General features: G+C 44.1%; 1 protein-coding gene across 3 annotated transcripts in view; it reads left to right on the top strand.

The window, feature by feature from the left end:
• Positions 1 to 2,668: 2,668 nt before the first annotated feature.
• Positions 2,669 to 19,022, top strand: part of LOC147432173 (zinc finger CCCH domain-containing protein 41-like) — a 58,338-nt gene continuing 41,984 nt past the window's right edge. For all 3 annotated transcript variants that reach the window (XM_086492157.1, XM_086492158.1, XM_086492160.1), the window contains exons 1-5: positions 2,669 to 3,210; positions 3,411 to 3,529; positions 3,980 to 4,953; positions 5,035 to 6,282; positions 6,424 to 6,813. In XM_086492157.1, coding sequence (XP_086348283.1) covers positions 3,140 to 3,210; positions 3,411 to 3,529; positions 3,980 to 4,953; positions 5,035 to 6,282; positions 6,424 to 6,813 — 2,802 coding nt within the window. In that variant the 5' untranslated portion in view covers positions 2,669 to 3,139. The remainder of the gene's footprint in view (positions 3,211 to 3,410; positions 3,530 to 3,979; positions 4,954 to 5,034; positions 6,283 to 6,423; positions 6,814 to 19,022) is intronic.

The following is a 19,022-nucleotide window of genomic DNA, read 5'->3' as shown; positions in this document are numbered from 1 at the left end:
GGTAGGATTCCCACCTCAAGGTTAGCCCTAGCTTGCCTAAGGTCAAAGGACTTTTTAACACTAACTTTTGGAGGTCTTTAATGAAGCTAACCCTAAGGTCTTTTAAGCTCCATTAGCTGCACGTTGCTCTTTGATAGACTACCTCCTTTTGAACCCCTAGTAAGATGTAACCATCTCTCATCTTGGTCCCTTGCTGAGGTAAATCTAGAAGCACTTATTGCACATTGCTCTTTGGTAGACTGTCTTCTTTTGGACCCCTATTGAGATGCAACCATTTTTTCTTTTGATCCCCTGTTGAGATAGGTCTAGAAGCACATATCTATATCCTAACTCTTGTTCCCCTTTTATCTTCCCATATTAAATGATGAGTTAAATATGAGAAAATCATTTGGTAAAAGTTAGATATTATATTTTATGACAAGGAGAGTGAGAGTCTATTCTCTCACAAGCTCCACCAAAACCTGTGTCTACTGTCATCCTCCCCTTCCCCTTCTCTCCTTCCCTTGCACTCTCGGATCCAGTCCATCATTAATCTCATGCTAGAGGATATGCTAAGAGCGTACATTAGCAAAAAGAAATCCAATTGGAAAGGTTATCTCTCTAGTTGGACTTTTCTTATCAAAATGCAAAACATGTTGCGATTAGGTTTAGTCCCTTCATGTTTAGGTCATGTTCTCAACCTCGATCGCCGGTTATGGTGGGGTTGTTTACTAATGATAAATGATAGCAAGACAAGGACTCAATCTTTGCTGATGCATTATGTCAGCGTGTCACTTTCATGGAAAATTGAGAAGAAGTATTCTTGCATGTTCCAGTACCTTCAGAAAGTCTGAAACCTGGTCATTCATTTAGACAACTCTTAGTTGTAAAAATTCGTTTAGAATACTCAAGTGAGTTATAAATAGACGTTACACACTATGATGGATATAGGCTGACTACACAAAACGATTGCAAAAAGACAACAATGTGGAAAATCTAGATGTTTTTTTTGCTTTCATGGAACATCCTACTGAACCATGTATCGGTCCAATGGACAACTAGATCCGTGAGGGATGCCATTGTGGAAAACATTAGTGTTCTTATGAAGATAGCACCATTTTTTGTTTTCGAGGACAAAAACAAGGGGGGAGTAACGTCAGGCCTAGGGTAGGACTAGGAAGGCCAAGGGCTGGAACACACATGCAATTCAGGGGGTTATATTTAACATGCCAAGGGTCTATAGATGGCATGGATGGGCGGAGAGATGCATGCGTAAGTTCCAGTCTCTTATTCCCACAATCTCTAACCTACAACGTGCTTTGTGTACCCCAGTGACCATGCAGTGATGACCCTCAATAGTGCAATGCTTCGAGCCCTACGATTCCTTACTCTTTGGCAAGGTCCCCGTTTCAATTAAACATCCTATTTTGCTTCTTGCCTGTGTCAATTGCTATGTGCTTCATGAGTTGCCTATGAATTTGACAAAGGTTGGATTGATTGTAGACTGCCCCTGCGTTGCACATAATAATAGTCATCTAAATGCTGAGTCAATTTTCAACATCGACCACCAGACACGTTAAATACATTTGATTGCATATGTTGCCTCCATTGCATTGAATTCTCCCTAGTTCCACACTCATCATACATCTAAAAGTCAATTTCTCTCTTTATGAACCTATAACCGTAGCTTCTCACAAACAAAGCGACTATACATTCCTTTGTTCTATTTGAAACGGACTACAATAACTCCAATCTTAAGCTTCAATCCCACTCGAAGCTCCTTGCATGCATGCCATCTCGACTCGCTCCCAAACACCAAGCTACTAGCTCTTATACCACTTGTTGCGTAGGAATGCACATGCACGAGAGAGAGAGAGAGAGAGAGAGAGAGAGAGAGAGAGAGAGAGGGAGAGAGAGAGGGTGGAGCATCTACTATCACAACAACTTACAATAGCTCCCTTTTTCTCTAAATTAGATAAGCGTCTAAAGAATGGGTTAATAAAGGGAGTTAGAATGTGGGCAATTGGTCATGGTGACGGACAACCAAAGGCACAGATTGCCTTTAACTCTCAGCTTTAACTCCAACAAACACCACTTCCAACATTAGCATTCGTCTTGGTAAGTTAGCCAATTTGCTATGTTACTGGATTGTTTAAATGACAAAAGCTGTCAATCAAGGAGCAAGAATTACTAGCAACTACCTTTTTAAACAGCTTGCTAAGGAGCAAGCTACGAGTGATAATCCCACCTACAAATTTTGAGATTAACCTTTAAATATAGAACTTTTAAAATTCAAAGAAACCTAGTGTACAAACCTTCAAACGTTGTGAATTTACCTCGAGAATTTTTCATTGATAGATTCTCCCAATGCTTAGAAAAGTTTATTTCAAGCATTGGTAGAGAGAGAGAGAGAGAGAGAGAGAGAGAGAGAGAGGAACTGTGGGCATGCAACAACGAATGTGTGATGCTCTCACACCCGTGGAGCGGCGAAAAAGGAAGCTTCATAGTCGTGTAAGGATCTCAATAGTTGAGCATATAGATCAATTAGGTCCGACAACAGGAGGGTTACCTCTAAGGCACTAGGCTGTAACACAATGTGCAAGCCTCAAGTCCAATACGGTATAGCAGAGGAGGTCGTTTGGCTGTACAAATTAATTAATCTAGGAAATGGTACCCTTAGAAAATAATCAAGTGAGTGCTGCAAAAGAAGGACGTCCTCCTCTCTTTCTCAAGAACAAAGGTATGATCATCTGCTCTCCTGCGTGCGAGAGTTCTCTGATGTGGGTGTTCGGCGCACCCCTTGTGGTTCACACGCCGGAGCTTTTTCAGTTGCCCTCTATGTGCTTGCTACGCGAGGGCCTCTCTCTCCTCGAGATTGTCTACTAGCAGCTTGAATCTTCTCAGAGGTGCGCTTGCTCAATTTTTGCGGCCGCCATTTCCTCGTTCAAGATCATACGCACAGAGTCAGAAAGGTGTGTTTCACGTATACACGTAGCCTCGTGTACATACACATCTCTACCATTGTTGGGCCCAAGGCGCTTATCTTGATCAGAGTTTTGTGATGCCTTTTTCCCGTGATCATGCAAGCTTTTGGCTATCAATCATGTGAAATTGAGGTGGTGGCCGATGGGTTAGCCCCTCTTCTATCACTTTTTCAGCAATGGTGAGCATCATGAAGATTGAGGATGATGCTGCCCTTAACAATTACCTTGTCAAACATCTGCAACCTCTGTAAGTTATATACTTATGCTCCATAGGCGTATGCCTCATTTTTCTACACATCAGGAGCTAGATTCTTTAGGAGTAGCCACATTGTTAGCTTTCAATTCCAGATAATGAGACGGCATTATGCTTCTTTTGTCATCTTCCTCTAAGCAGCTAAGAAAGAAGATATGCCTCTTATTGCGATGCCTCTCTTTATGTGCATACAGGACAGAGGCCGACCCCAACATACTTGCAAAATATGTGTGGGCCTTACTCAAGAATAACAAGCCAAAGGCAGAGCTACAAGCGTTTTGCACGGAAAAATTGGTCGACTTTTTGGGAGAAGGTTTATCTTTTTTCCATTTTCTCAATCAAGCATTTTGTTGCTGTATTAAGTGTGCTGCATTGTGAAAATATAAGGGTTTAAGGGTATGCTGGTGTGGTTATAGTGAGCTGTTGTTTTGCATAAGATCCTTTTGGTCCAGTGTTTCTGTTTCTAGCTTAAATGGGTTAGACTTAGCTGGCACTAGAGAGTGTACCAGTTTTTGCTGCCTGGAGACGATTTAGCTATTGGTATGCTACTTATTGAACAAAGAAGGCTCTAAGTAGTACTCACGCAAATTTAAGTGATGCAAAAGGGTCAACAAAAGTTGCAAGTACTTTGTAGGTCTTTGTTGTCTGTTGTGCCTTCATTGGCTGTTTGCACTAACAAATACTTGGTTTGGTTGATGTTATTCGACTGGTTCTCTGCATTAAAGTGCCCAAGTTCACAATAGTTCTTTGCTGCTTGGTACAGATTCAAAGATCTTCATAGTGAACCTTTTCCGTGCTCTCGAAGACGGCACTATTGCAACACGTCAAGAGGAACTTGACACGAGGGTCGAAGACGAACCAGGTTCGATGCCAGCCCCTTCAATGGCTAGAGTTGCATTAACTGGGGACAATGCAGAACTTAAGTCTTCTTCCCAATTGCAAAAGCATACCGACTCAAACAATCTGGGTAGCACAGATCATGAGGAGGAGGGCAGTGATGATGAGGATGATGACAGAAATCACAAGCACCGAAGACGTGCTGACAGATCCCGCTCGCTTGATAGAGATACCCACGATGGCCCCCTCCGCAAGCGTAGTAGATCTGATGATGAAAACCCCACAGATGAATTTCATCAGGGTCCTAACTTATTGGAGAAAGATGGGCTGCCTAAGAGGCGTTTGGGTCGTGATCATGTGTCTGGCGCTGCTACCAGGCTTGGCATGGATGCGAACCAGCGTGGATTATCACGTGGAGCTCCAGTACTTCGCAACGATGGTCTGGGATCCAGATTTGAACATCAAAATGGTTTATCCCGAGGGCTTATGGGCAGAGGCAGAGGGGGAACTCCGTCTTTGTCGGGCTCTCGTGAGCAAAGAGCTACTCCTGTAGATGCTGACTCTACTGCACTCATGCTGTCGTCAGGCCTTCCTAAGAGTCTTTATTCTGGAAGGTCCGGCTCTAGTCGAGGAAATCCTTCGCACTCCCCATGGCTCGGATATAATCGTTTCACAGGAATGACAAACGGTACTTTGGATCATCCATTGCCTTTAAACACAGGGATGCCAGGCTCTCGAGGCGTTTCAATTAGCCCTGCTGTTGGGGTGGGAATGAATATGGGGTTGGGAATGGCGCTGCGGCCTCGATGTCCAGATTTTGAGGAGCGTGGGTACTGTCTTAGGGGTGACTTGTGCCCCATGGAGCATGGTGCCAACAGGATAGTGGTTGAAGATGTCCAGGTTTGTAATATACCTTTCTTGAGTTTCTTTGACAGATCTGTCTTTATGAGCTTGCCTAATTCTGAAGCTGGTTTTGTACAGTCTCTCTCAAAGTTCAATCTGTCGGTGGCACTTCCAAGTGGACGTGGTATGGCGCTTGGTACTGTGTCTGTTTCATCTTCATCCTTATCTCCTTATTCAGGAGTCTCAAACATGGTTACTAGAGATGTAAACTTGTCAGCGTTGATGGACTCAAGCTTTTCTAAGGTAGGTTCAGGAAGTAATGCTAGCACCGAACCTGACTTGTATGATCCAGATCAGCCCTTGTGGAACAAAGAGCAGCCTGCTCCAATAGTGAAGCTTCCTCCTTTCAGGAAGGATAGTGAGAACGAAAGTTCAGCCTTAGAGCGAAGTGGGCAAAGCCCCGAGGATGAAGCTTATGGGAGACCTTCATTAGCAATGGCCAGGTCTCAAGGTATGGGACCAGGGCAGTCTGTTTGGAATCGCATTGGGCGTGTGGATCAAGGTGACATTAAGGATGGCAACATTCCTCTGTTCATTGAACCACCTGTTGACAGCTCACAGTTTCAGAAGGTCTTCAAAAGAGAGGCTCATGGACCATCAAACTCACCGGGTAAATGGAAAATCGATTCTGAAGAGAGGTCAATGAGAGCATCAAAAGGTACGATTGTGAAAAGCGCAGGTAACAGTACACCAGAAAGAGAGGTTGGATTGCAGCAATTAGGTTATAATCCACATGGGGGAAGAAGTTCAAGGGCTCCTTCTGAGAGGGCACAGAATACATTGTATGTTGGGTGCTTACCAAATAATCCTAACAGGAAGGAGCTCTTAATGTCGCATTTTCAGAAGTTCGGAGATATTGTGGATATCCGGGTTCCTATCCATGGGGATAGAGCTTTTGTACAGTTTTTAAGACATGCGGATGCAGAAGCTGCCCTGAACTCACCTGAGGCTGTGATGGGGAATCGCTTCATTCGCTTGTCTTGGGCTAAACGAGATAGCTTACCCGTTTCTTCAATCGAAGGTACCATGGTTTTACCATCTCTGGCACAGGGGAAGGATTTTGGGCCTGGAGATGTCCATGGGCCAGCTGGTGATACTTCGCCTTCCATATTGAAGGGGAAGAAGCAGGCCGATGCTCTGCCAACTGTTTTTGAGGCTAACAAAATGAAACAAGCCGCAAAATCTGGCACTCTTTTATTGTCAAACACATCTCAAAAAAAACAAGAAGAACTTGAGCAAACGATGGAGGCAATAAGGAAAAAGCAAGAAGAGCTGGCTCAAAGGAGAGATGAATTTCGACGCAAATTGGAGCGACTTTCTAAACAGGTGAATTGCATTGAAGTGGAAAAGGACAGTGCCACTCAAGTGGCGGTTTTTATTAGCAAATAGTACCATGCTTTTTAATGGAATCCAATCCAACTGTTTATAAGAGCTTTTTTTTTCATGGTTTTTTTGTTAATCCAACAGGGCAATGGTACCACAGCTGAACACGAAATCACCGTACTTAGAGGTGCTAAGGGAACTACTTTGGAACAAACAACAAACAAGGAGGCACTCCCAGAAAAGGAGGGAACAGATGACAAGGGTGTCCATAAACAGACTTTGCCTTTTTCAGTTGAGAGAACTTCATCAACATCAGATCAAGGAGTCAAAAAAGACACATCAAAGCAGCCTCTTGGCCTAGGTCAGGGGTCCTTTGGAACTTTGTCTCAGCCTTCTCCCAGAGGTTTGAGAGGCCATTCTCCTTGGCCAAGCCCTGGAGTTGTTGGATCGCAATGGGCTCCCTTGCGTTACAAGCTCGACAATCGCACAACAGTCTTTCGAGTCCTTTCACCCCTTCCAGATAATTTACTTGATGTAAGTCCAAAAGTCTTTTCTACAATTTGCTATGCAAGATGCTGACATTGAACACCTTATATTGGGAGCTGACTTGATTTATGTAGTTTTACAAGGTTGATTGCTATATAACAGGTCTCTTTAATGAAAGAACCTTCATTCTTTCCTGTATAGTTTTTTTGGCTTTAAAAATGGACTGTATTGAATTCATTTTTTTCGCTTTAAATGTATTGCAGAAATATGTCTGTTCGGGTTTTTGTAGCAAGCTAAAAAGATTATATAGCTTCATATGGTTTTCAAAATTTGACGGAAGCATAGTATGCATAGCTTTGTACGAATGTTAGTTGTTTTCTATGTTTGTTTCTCAGTTTCAGCCACCTCGTTGGCTAGATCATAGAGAAGCTCTCTCATTAGCCTATGCCTTGAATGGAACACTTTTGTCACGGAGATATGCGTGGAAATTACGAAGTTTTAGAACAAAGACTTTGCTCAATTTACGTACTGTAGCATTCTCTTGCCCTACGTGCTTGCATAGTTTGTTGTTTTCTTACTCGGGAGTCAATTGCAAGGCGATGGAAGAGAATATGGGCCCCAGGAAAAAAGTGACGAAGAGCTTGGAGCATGTCATTGACATTCATTCGTTTGCAATGCTGTTTCACTTTGAACAATATGGAAGTGTGATATTGTAATCTCATTAATTCTATATACGATTCTGTTAAGAATGAGGAGAAGGCTGAGCAAACTGTTGGCCGTTCCGATTCATTGTTTAGTTCACCTTCTGTTCTGGCTCATCGTTTATTTCACCTTTGTCTTTGATGTCGTAGTATCCAACCTGGTTTTAAGCTCTATGTACTTGTTGCCCGGCCCAATCCAAATAAATTATGTCAAATTCTTATCAATGACTAACTTAATAAACAAGTTAAAAATTGGGCACGTTCACATGAATAATGAGATGCATAACTTTAACACCTCTTCGCAGCTCACATGGACTGAAGCTGATTAAATAGTTGAAGCAGAAGCGACCATGGATACCCTAGCACTCGGGATGTTGGATATTCCTTGAAGGATGCAACTCCTGACCATTCTTCAATTGATTTGTCCCTTATGTCTACACCAGCTGATAAATCAAGGCTCGTGGACACCCAAACCAAGACTCCACGCTCTTGAGTTGTGAACCCATCCCGTTCTTTATCCTCGAATAATGAATACGTTCTGTTTCCTGTTTACTCGAATAGTCAACACATTTTGTTACGAGCATTTTGATAGGGAGAACCATGAGAAAATCATGCCCAAGCCATCCACTCTCGGGTCACAAACACATCATGACTGCAGTTTCTCAAGCTCTTTTTGAGCCTTGTATCAAAGACTTCCCAACATGTTGCCCAAGATACTCATTAGGCCCGGTTGCCAAGCAAGTTGTCTATTCCAAGAATCACGAACACACTTCATTGGGGCAACAATTTGCTCCTTTTGCCTCTCATGTACCGGAATCTGGCAAAAACGTGTGAGAGGGGTTATACTTTAAAAGTATGAAGGATGAATCAATCCCTTATTCCTCTTTACTTCGGTAGCATGAGGAAGATGAGTGAAGAAAAGCTTTTGATCCATGAAGGAATCTAATCAGCCAACCATGCAAGCATCCAGCCAGCCAATAGAGGCTTTCTAGAGCATATGGCTATTGGCAAGACCGGTCTTATCACAAAGGTGTCTCGCACTGTTCTCTGCGACACTCCTAGGTGATCACTCCATTTGTTGACAGTTGGAGAAATTGATCTTGGGTATACTGGCGGAAGACTAGAGAAGCGATTGCAATGCTTATCGGATAGAGTCCAGCGGTTTCTCCTATACAATTTGTGTCAGTAGGGGAGTGGCCGCAAGTGCTCAATGCTCGTTGTTCTTGCAAAAGAGAGAAAACGGGAGAGACATGTTGATAGTTTACCTTCGAGATACTTTTCCTCTTGCTTACAGGCTTCTCATCAAATGTGGTGTCACAAAGTGATGATGTGGCATGCCCAACTGGAAGAGAAATGGTCGAGTGGATAAGGGAAGCTAAACCTTAAAGAACATATAAAGATTGGCCTAGTGGCCTGAAAAGATTACGTGACTTTTGAGGGATTTTGAAAAATCCTAGTTCCCTGCAAACTTGAAGAACATACGGAGCACTGGTCGAGGGGCCTAAAACTTAAACACAAAAGCTTGAACTCTGAAGCCAATTTTCGTAAATCGCATTGGCCATTGGTGACGTGGCAATTGTACGGAATCTCGTGATTTGCGGTGTTGTGATGACATGGCAGGCTGCGATTACGCTATTGGCAACTTTTGGCAGTCACATAAGCTTTTGGCAGGAGATGCTTTTGGGGATTATTGCTTTTGGGAGGAGTGCTTTTGGGGCTCTGCTTTTAGGCAACCCTTGTACGGTTTATAAGGAGCCCTTGGGGCCTCACTTTGCAAAGCATCTGGACACAGTGTCTCAGAGCAAAGGACCCTCGGGAGTTGTACCCTTGCGACATCATAGTAAAGAAATACCAAAAGGGGCGCCGGTCTTTGGGGCCAGTGCTTCTGGACACGAAACTCCACCGTGACGTGTTGACTCTCTTCTTCTTCTTCTTCTCTCTCTCTCTCTCTCTCTCTCTCTCGTAAAGTTAATTGACTTTGCAGTTTCTGTTTGTGTGTTGCTATTGATTTCTTGCTTGGAGTGTCCAAGCTTGTAATAGTGGTATCAGAGCTTTAGTCGTGTGCTTTTCTGAAAGTATACCGGTCCTTCAAGAGCACACAAAGCAGTCAAGATTGTGTTTGCAAAAGAATTCCCTGCCCCGGACTTACTAGCACTCCCACCCTTAGTCCATCACGCATTGGACGCGCTCCCGTGTACATCACTCTGTCTCAAGGGGCTTAACCCATAAAGAATCTGTAAGGATTCTAAGTACTAATCCTTAATTAAGTACTTAAACTCATGATTAAGACTTAAGAAACTTGAACTAGAACTCAGAAATAAGACTCAGAAGACTCTGTGTTTGATTGATTGAATGACTGCTTGAAACTGAGTACAATAGGCTGCTTATATAGGAGACGACGAGACACAAATGAAAAGGCACGTCTCTTGGTGAAGAGACATGACTTTAGATGTAAAGACACATCCTTTCGGCGAAGAGCTGCAACCATTGGGCGAAGAGTCGCACCCATAGAGCGAAGGGGTGTGACCAGTCCTCGAAGGAGTGTGGCTTTTGGCAAAGAGGCACGTCTCTTGGGCGAAGGGGTGTGACCATCCAAGCATAGGGGTCCTCCTTGGCATGGCACTTCGCGTATCTGCAACTAGGAGTAGATGTAATGTTGTTAACATAGTCACAATCGTGACATTCCCTCCCTCTTTAAATAAAACCCAGGGTAGTTGAAGAAAACTTTGGGAGAAGGAAATATATTTTTGTAGTGCTTTTGCATCCAAAGCTCTTTCTGTTAAGTCCCATGTCATGGCACTGGTACTGACCATGACTATTTTGCCAAACTGAAAACTGATCATATTTGCAACTTGATAAGTACCTTTGTCAAAGTCATTTGTAACTTCGAGCTTTGTCCAATAAAAGATTGAATCTATATCTGCTTTGAGTGAAATTATTGGTAAACTGACTTGAGTTTTTTGTTGAGTGATGACCACTAATTGAAATTTGTAAGGTATTCCATTGGTTTGTCTGGAACAGTAAAATCCTCCTGAAGGGATGTCGTAGACGGAGACAGAGTAGTGTTTGGAGGTATATCCATTTGTAAAGGTTTATCTGTGAAACAAGTTGTGTCCAAAGATTCAATTGCAGCGACTGAAGTCATGTTGCAAGAGCCTGCATCTGTTTTGTCCTTTGCACCATTGAAGGTAAGGACTGGAGTCTTCGAGTTTGAAGAATTATCATTCACCATAGCATCTGGTATCTGTTTAGAGACAAAGACTATATTCTACAAGGGCGGTGACGAGGCAAATTTTCCTGCCTGGATCACCGCCAAAGAAGGGGTTATGTGCTTGTCCGTTGTCACACAAGAACTGGAATCTTCTGAATCTACAGCTTTCTCAGCGGGTATCAAGGCTTCCAATTGAGAAGGGGAAGATTGAGGGAGTTGTTGCCTCTTAGACCTCTGAATGATCCTCTTGCACAAGGAAAGGATCAATAAATCTTTAAATTTACCACCATCAGATAAGAAAGACTTAAATGTAGGGCATGGCTCGCGAGGGAGAACTTGTCCAACATCGCAGCATTCACGACCGAGTACTCGACTAGGGTCGGATATATGTGCCACTAAGTAAGTCCATCTTGATATTGGTGATGATCCTTTGGAAGCTTCATGTTGCTGCTTTTGTTGCAGATGATTCCGATAAGAAGTTGGTTGCTTAGAACTGTAGCATTTCCAAGCATATTCATGCTGAGACTTTTGCTGCTCGCACGAAGGTACTTTGTGTCTAGTTGTCTCTGAAAAACCATGCTTTGGGTGAGAAAATTTTGGTTTGGTTCTTTTTGGTCGACCACTGAAGCGTTGGAAGAAGATGCATGTATTGTTTGAGAAGTTGTTGGTTGACTCTGAGAAGAGGTTTGTATTTGCATCTGATCCAAGTGAGTGTGAATCGATGCGAGGCTTGTTGAAATTGCTGCCATCTGCTTTTTGAAAACTGCTATCGGATCTTCGGTAATATATTGTCATCGCCATCTTGTTTCCATCGCCGATTTTGTGTAGCATCAACTACTAGGAAAGAGGAGTGTGGGGAACCACCCGGAAACATCAGGAACAAGTCCGAGAGAACAATTGTTTCTTGCTGGGCTTCGCTTTTCTGTAATCTGGGCACCAAGGTAAAGGCAAAGACATTCTGGCGACCATGGGCGGTCAATCACCAGTGACCAATAACTAGATTGGGGCTGTCGATTGTGCTGAACCCACGCTGAAGGTGTCCCCCAGGGGCTGGTTCGCTGCTGAGAATCATGGAGAGTTCTTACGTTGGAAGGATGTTGGTGGCTGATTGTACGTTGGCTGCCTGATGGTTTATTATGGTAAGTGCCTTTAAATTATGCCAAGTCAGCATATTTTGCCACATCAGCAAACTGGTGCCACGTCATTATAAATTTAAGGCTAGCGCTGGCTGAAATTTGAAGGGCTGCGTCGATTGAGGAAAGGCAGCGCTGAGACCTCACTTGACTGAAGAGGCGCGTCCTTGCGTTGAGAAAGAGGCAGGGATTGGCTGAAAACAGCAGCCCCTGGGTGAAAAGGTACATGCAATGAAGAGGCACAAGTGTGGGCTGAAGGGAGACGCTCCTTCATAGCAATCACCAGCAGAAGGGGGCAGCCAATTGGGGATTATACATAGGCTGCCGCTGTAACCGGCGTGCTAACTTCAAAAAGGGCGGTAGACTTTACTTCAAACCTTGATTTAGCTTTCACCCATTATTATTGTCTATTCTACCTATGCTATAATGACACAAGAGAGGGGAATGGGATACAGATGCTAGAATGCATCTGTATGCGAGTCAGACACTAGATTGGCCCCTAAATAGGCGCCCCTTTCGGTATTTCTTTATTCTTTTACAGTTAAGAGGAAGTACAAAGAGTGCTTATAGCACTAAACCTGTATCCCACAGTTTCTATTCTGTTTGGAGGAATTTGGGCAGCATAACGGTGCAGAACCCTGCCCAAAACAGTCTTCAAGTAGGGAATCCTAAGGAGACCACTGTCCTTGTCCCGATTCCACCTTTAATTGACCAAAACAGAGCATAACCAGTCTCTGTAATTTTTGATTATTGACTGGTTTTTCTCTGTTTTCAGCTCCCTGTAGCCCCTGCACTGTTCCCTGCACCTTGAACTAGTTGCCCCTTGAATCTGGAAGGATTTAGGGCATCGAAACAGCCCCAAACCTGCAAAAATCAGAGTTCCGGGAATCCTAATCTGTATCCAGCAATACAACACCTGTTTTGGCAGCACAACGGCTCCAAAATTGACCCCAAACAATTCCCAACACTGGAACTTGATTCAACTGACAAAAACCCTCTGATTCCAACTCAAAAAGAGCAATTACAGCTCGCTGGAATTTCTGGTTTTTCACTTGTTTTGAGCCCCAACACTTACCAGAAGTGTTCTCTGACAATTGGGCACTGTTCCCAATGCACCTGGCATCCATACGGCTGCAAAACAGTAAATTTCAGACCGCTGTATTTTCTGGTTAGGGCCTGTTTCTGACCTAATTTCAGCTGTCAGCTGTCCCTGCACTGTTCCCAATGCCTTGGACTACGTGCCCCTTGATTCTAGCATGATTCCGAGCACAAAACAGTCCCAAAACAGCCCAAAATCAGCAATAAAACAGTGCTGATTTTTGTGTGTTTACTTGAGAGGTTATCACCCTCTCGTTTCCCTGCTTTGGAGTAGCAGTTAGCTACTCCTGTTCCTGTTCAGGGAGGCTCTTGCCTCAGCAATAGAGCATCAAACCACAAGACTGTACATGGTCAATCTGATGAGCCCACTAGAGGGGCATAACCATAAAGAATAGGGGAGAGAGAGCAGTGAGAGGTGTGCAGGTCATGACATCCTGCACCTCACTGTACATAGAGGGTAAGCCAACACTCCATTGAAGCTCTCCCACCTGTGACAACACTCAAAAACGAGCTCACAGCTGAAAATCACGTTTTTGCCTTCTCTTTAAGTAGTAAACTGGCCTCAGAGTGCCAAGTGTCACTCATTTGTGCATTTTCCCGCTTTAGATCCTCGGGTCTAAAAATATCTCACCTGCAGCCTCTGTTGACTTGGCCACATAGTAACAAAATGATCCCCATGTCAAACGGCACGTAATGACGCGAAGACATTTTGCCGTCCAAAAATAGCAGTCCCTAAAATTTAGGAGTTTCTGCCATTACATTCTTCTAGGTCATCTGACCCTCTTTGTACACTGCAGCCACACCCAGAACTGAAATGTAGCCTATGTAGCAAAGGATTCCGCTTTGGCTGGCCAATGACCCCACTTTGGCTAACCGTAGTCCTTGTCCAACCTTAGTGCTCTTTAGCCCTCAGGCCTGGACTCTCTCTGAACAGTTCCACACTGGCTATGCAATGCAGGGCAGTTAGATTTCCAGAGGGGTGTTTCCAAAAGGTAAAACAAATAAATTCCCCAAAGAAAGAGAAAATAAACAAAAATGGAATTGCCACTGGCTGGTGACAGCCGCCAATAAGCAAAAGGCAGCGATGAGGCTTATGTATGGAAAGGGGTCAGCGCCAGAGAGGAATAGAGGGTGGCGAATGTGTAGGAGGGACCATCGTGAGGCTAAGGGGGGGCTTTTCCTGCCGGTCAGAGGGCCACGTTGAGATTCGATTCTTGCCCACGCTGGTCAAATTTAACTTCAAAAAATTGGTCCAGCTGTTTTAAATATGGCCGCCCTCCATATGAATTGTGCAAGAGGCACAACTGAACGTAAGTGGAAAGACCAGCGATTTTAATTACTTCAACCAGTGTGGCTGTCCAATGAGGGAGTGCGATCACTAGGTGAGGAGGTGCGTTCAACCACGAGAGTCACCACACTTTGCGAAAGAGTCACACAGGGCAAGTTGCATGAACCTTTGAGTACCATTGCCTTCAACACCCATAATCATATGAGTAAACAGAGAACCCATCGCCACCTTTCATAGCACCTCTTCGCTTGCTCTCTCTTCCTTTCGCTCAGAGATTCCCAACTAGGCTTTGAGGTTAGCGGGAAGGGTGCATGCCAAAAGAATCACCCATAGACCACCGTTCCTCTGCTTCCATACAACTCTAGGAAGGAGGTAGAGTGTAGCGGCGAGGTGAGAGGCTCACAACCTTCAGATCTGAGAAAAAAATTTGCTATGATACCATTGTAATGATTCTAGGTACTAATCCTTAATTCAATACTTAAACTCATGATTAAGACTTAAGAAACTTGAACTGAACTCAGAAACAAGACTTAGAAGACTCTGTGTTTGTGTAAGGTGCAACGGAAGTGAATGTTAAACTTTGCTCAAGATAGTGCTCCGAACTGTGCTCAAGGTTCCTTTTACTTACGGAAGGGGGAGCCTTCCGTTCCTTTAGTGAGAGAGTGCAATGGACACAAACAAAGTGGTGAACACTGTGAATGAAGGTGCATGAGACTGAGAGATAGAGAGAGAAGAATACGACACCAGAATGTTGTCAAACCCTCCTCCGAAGGCCCCACTCTCTATGGTGAGAGTGGTCTACTATTGATTGCACAAATCTCTACAATGCTTTGGACTTGCCGACGATGAGGACGACGACGAGATGGGTTGAAATCTGAAAACGCTAAGGGCTGAAATCTGCAAATCTAATATTTGCCGAATTCTGACTCTATGTCGGTGACGATGTCGATGGCGACGATGCTACGACGACGCGCTGAAAACGCAGATGCTGAAATCTGCGTTTTCGGGGTTGAAACTGCAAATTTCGATGGATTTGACTGTGCGGCGAGGATCTGGTGCAGGAAGGCGAGATTTGCGAGGTTCGGGACTTGCGGTGCGGAGTCTTGATGCTGAAAACTGAAAACACTGGTGTTTCTGGTGGTTCTGTCGCGGTGAATCTGCAAAACGCTGATTTGTCTTGCTGATGCAAAAACGCTAGGGCTGAATTTTGTGTTGCTGCAAAAACGCTACGGGTCTGCTGCGTCTGCTAATGCCTGGCTGATCTGCAATGCAAAACGCTAGGGGTTGATCTTGCTGAAAAACGCTAGCAATGTTTGATGCAGAAAACGCTAGGGTTCATCTGTTGCAAAAATGCTAGGTGTCTTGTTGGGGGTCTTGCTAAGAAGGTGCCTGTTGAATAAGTGTTCGTGCTGCCTCTTGTGCCAGATTATGCTAGCGCTAGGTTTCTTATATACATGCATGGCTAAATTGCCCTACCCAGTTCCCAACAAAAGTCACTTAAAAATAATAAGTGAAAATTGGCTAAAATAGGGAAAATAGGTCCACTGTAAAAATGCTCCTGATGGGTTCTGATGCAAATATGATGATCATGCGCTGTGCTACCAGAGGATATGCAACTACTCTTAAGTGCTTGGACATGCACGGTCTATGAACGGACTCACAAAAGTGCCAGAACACTTCCTAATCTAACTGAACTGAACCCATGTCATGAAGTAGCTTGTCTACGTACACATAGGGTTAGATGTGCGCGTGACATCCCCTCCTTTTCAAAGTGAGGTAAGATTAATCAGCACGCATTGTTCGAGTGTTTCATTCGCGATGCTTTCCTGTATTTTAGTCACCGTCCTTATGTGATCCCTTTTCATAGGCATGACGATAAACACGATTCACTCATGAATGAGCGTGGATTTATGCGGATTACTCATGAAAAGATGAGATGTTTGCACCCAAGGAATTCACATTTCATGTCTTCCTTGGCATGACACAGTATCAGAAAGAGCACAAGAAGGATTGAGCATCAAGTACATTGTGATTTGCCACAGTTGATAGATTTAGATCAGAAAGACAAGTTTCGATTCCATTTTTTGCATGTGTTTGATGAACGGTTCTACACTCTGTCTCTATGTTCATCTGCATTGCTTGCACAGTTTTTTTGAAAGAATAGTCTTTTTCAGTCACTTTACATGGAATGGGTATGTTCATGGTTTTGCGTTGGAAATGGTTTCAAGAATTTTCCTCCTCGGAGATTCTTGAAGACGGTGGACCTATGTCCATAGACGCAGTTGGACCAGTGAAGCAGTCTCAGATGACTTTGTGTCGCTTTCGCACGGCCCAAAGAAGCAAGCATTGCAGACCTTTATGAAGTTCAAGTATCGCACGACCCACGCATCAGAGTGGGCCGGCGAAGAGTCCTTTCCAGGATTCCAGACGCTGTTGGCGATCTCCCTCGACGCCATACAATTCGGTACCAAAATCATGTGTGTCGTGCTTTGGAAAAGAAGAGACTAAGAGTCTCCTTCTCTTGATCCTTTGCAATCTGTGCCTGCATACTAGAAAAGAGTCGCAACAACTCTTGCATGTGTTGGGCTCTCTGTGCTTCACACTTTAATCGTCTTTCTTCGTGTTCACGATCCAATGCGGCTTCTTGTACTTGGGCTTCCAAGTGTGCTTGCTCGCGCTCACTCTTTATGGCTGCCATTCTTCTTAGTATTTACGCTCCATGGCTGCCATTCTTTCTGTTGTTCTTCCTTCGCATTCTAACTTCTTGTGCATCATCATCTTGTCGAAGGCCTCCATAGGAGTTAATGCAATCCTTTGTGTAGATGGGGAAGGGGGAGGGTCGGAAAAACCTCCTGGTGGGGAAAACTTTTCTTCGCCACTCCCATGCTCACCACCTCCATGTGAAGTATCCATTCCACTTCGGGTGATGACCATCCACTAAAGTCTTGGGTTCTTAAGTTCACGAGGAACTTGTGTTCTTGTGATTCTTGGGTTCTTGGGTCTTGAGGTTCTGGAGTCTTGAGGCTCTTCTCTAGCTTGCAATCTGTGTTAGAGAAGGATCTTCTCTTCACCCGAGCTCTTCTCTTTCCCGTTGGCGCACTCCTTGGCGGCCTTGCGCTCACATCAAGGTTGCTTTTTCCCACCTCACGTCGAGTGGCCGGCTGCTAAGTGCACAGTCCGCTCTCAATGAGTGAAAAGAGAAATAAGGGGAGGCTGGACAAGCCCTTCTTTTTTGGGTTTCCTGTCACTCTTCAAAAACACGATTAGGAATCGATACGCCCAAGAGGACTTGGGTTACGTGCGACCTCAACAAGCAAAAAAAAATTCTTGTGGTTCTTTCCTTGTGTGATACAGAACACTGCCAAAGCTCTGATACCAATGTAAGGTGCATCAGAAGTGAATGTTGAACTTTGTTCAAGATGAGTGCTCCGTACTATGCTCAAGGCTCCTTTTACTTACGGAAGGGAGAGCCTGTTGGGGGTAAAGGCCCCCTTGTGGCCCCCTTTCTTGTATAGTGTACACATACTTATACTTAAAACTCACTTATAAGTGAGTACACACATTTTTTATTAAGTGTCCGGCCACTTTGGCCGGACAACTTGTAAGTGTACTTAAATAAAACAAAGAACCCTCAAAATGAAGAATTGTGGGTTTCTTTCGCTCTCTCTCTCTCTCTCTCTCTCTCTCTCTCTCTCTCTCTCTCTCTCTCTCTCTCTCTCTCTTTCGATCTGCTGCGCATCCTACTTCCACTCTCCGTGTGCTGTTTGCGTTATGTGCTATCTTGGATTTGGAGCTGGATCAAATGGATGTGATCACTGCTTTCTTACATGGTGACTTGGATGAGGAGCTGTATATGCAGCAGCCTGAGGGTTTTGTCATTCTAGGGAAAGAGCATTTTGGTATGCAAATTGAAACGTAGCTTGTATGGGTTGAAACAATCCCCTAGACAGTGGTACAAGAAGTTTGATACTTTTATGCTCAACCATGGGTTCAAACGCAGTCATGCAGATCACTGTCTTTACACTAAAAAGGTTGAGGATGGAAGCCTTATTGTGTTGGTCCTTTATGTGGATGATATGCTACTTGCAGGAAAGCATAGAGCGACATTAGATGCATTGAAGAAAGAGCTGAATTCAGCCTTTTCTATGAAGGATTTGGGTGCAACTAAAAATATTTTGGGCATGCGCATTAAGCGAGATAGAAAGAAACGATTGTTGTTTCTCTCACAGGACAAGTACATCAAGAAGGTACTTGAACGTTTTCATATGGCTGATGCTAAGCCTCTTGGTGTGCCTTTACCGCCACACACAAAGCTTAGCAAGCTTGATTGCCCAAAAGATGATGCTGCCAAACAAGTCATGAAAGGGATTCCTTATGCATCCGCCTGTGGTTCTTTGATGTATGCCATGGTTGCTACACGTCCAGACATTGCTCATGCAGTGGGAGTTGTTAGCCGGTTTATGTCCAACCTTGGCAAACCACATTGGGAGGCAGTGAAATGCATCTTTAGATATTTGAAAGGTACACAGGACATATGTATATGCTATGGTGGGAGTACACTTGCGCTGCGGGGTTATTGTGATTTGGACATGGCAGGTGATCTTGACACTAGGAAATCTACCAGTGGGTATGTCTTCACACTTGCTTGAGGTGCTATTTCTTGGTGTTCAAGGTTGCAAAAGATTGTCGCACTGAGCACTACAGAGGCTGAATATATTTTAGCCACAGAGGCTTCTAAGGAAGCCACATGGCTTGGCAGGTTGGTTAGGGATTTTGGTCTTCTTGCACATGCTCCAGTGCTTGGTTGTGATAGTCAGAGTGCTGTA

The sequence above is a fragment of the Adiantum capillus-veneris genome, chromosome 20 (assembly GCF_014529385.1).
Source record: "Adiantum capillus-veneris isolate H3 chromosome 20, ASM1452938v2, whole genome shotgun sequence".
Classification (NCBI taxonomy): domain Eukaryota; kingdom Viridiplantae; phylum Streptophyta; class Polypodiopsida; order Polypodiales; family Pteridaceae; genus Adiantum; species Adiantum capillus-veneris.
Note: the sequence above shows the minus strand (reverse complement) of the source record. Positions and strands in the feature narration are given on the sequence as shown.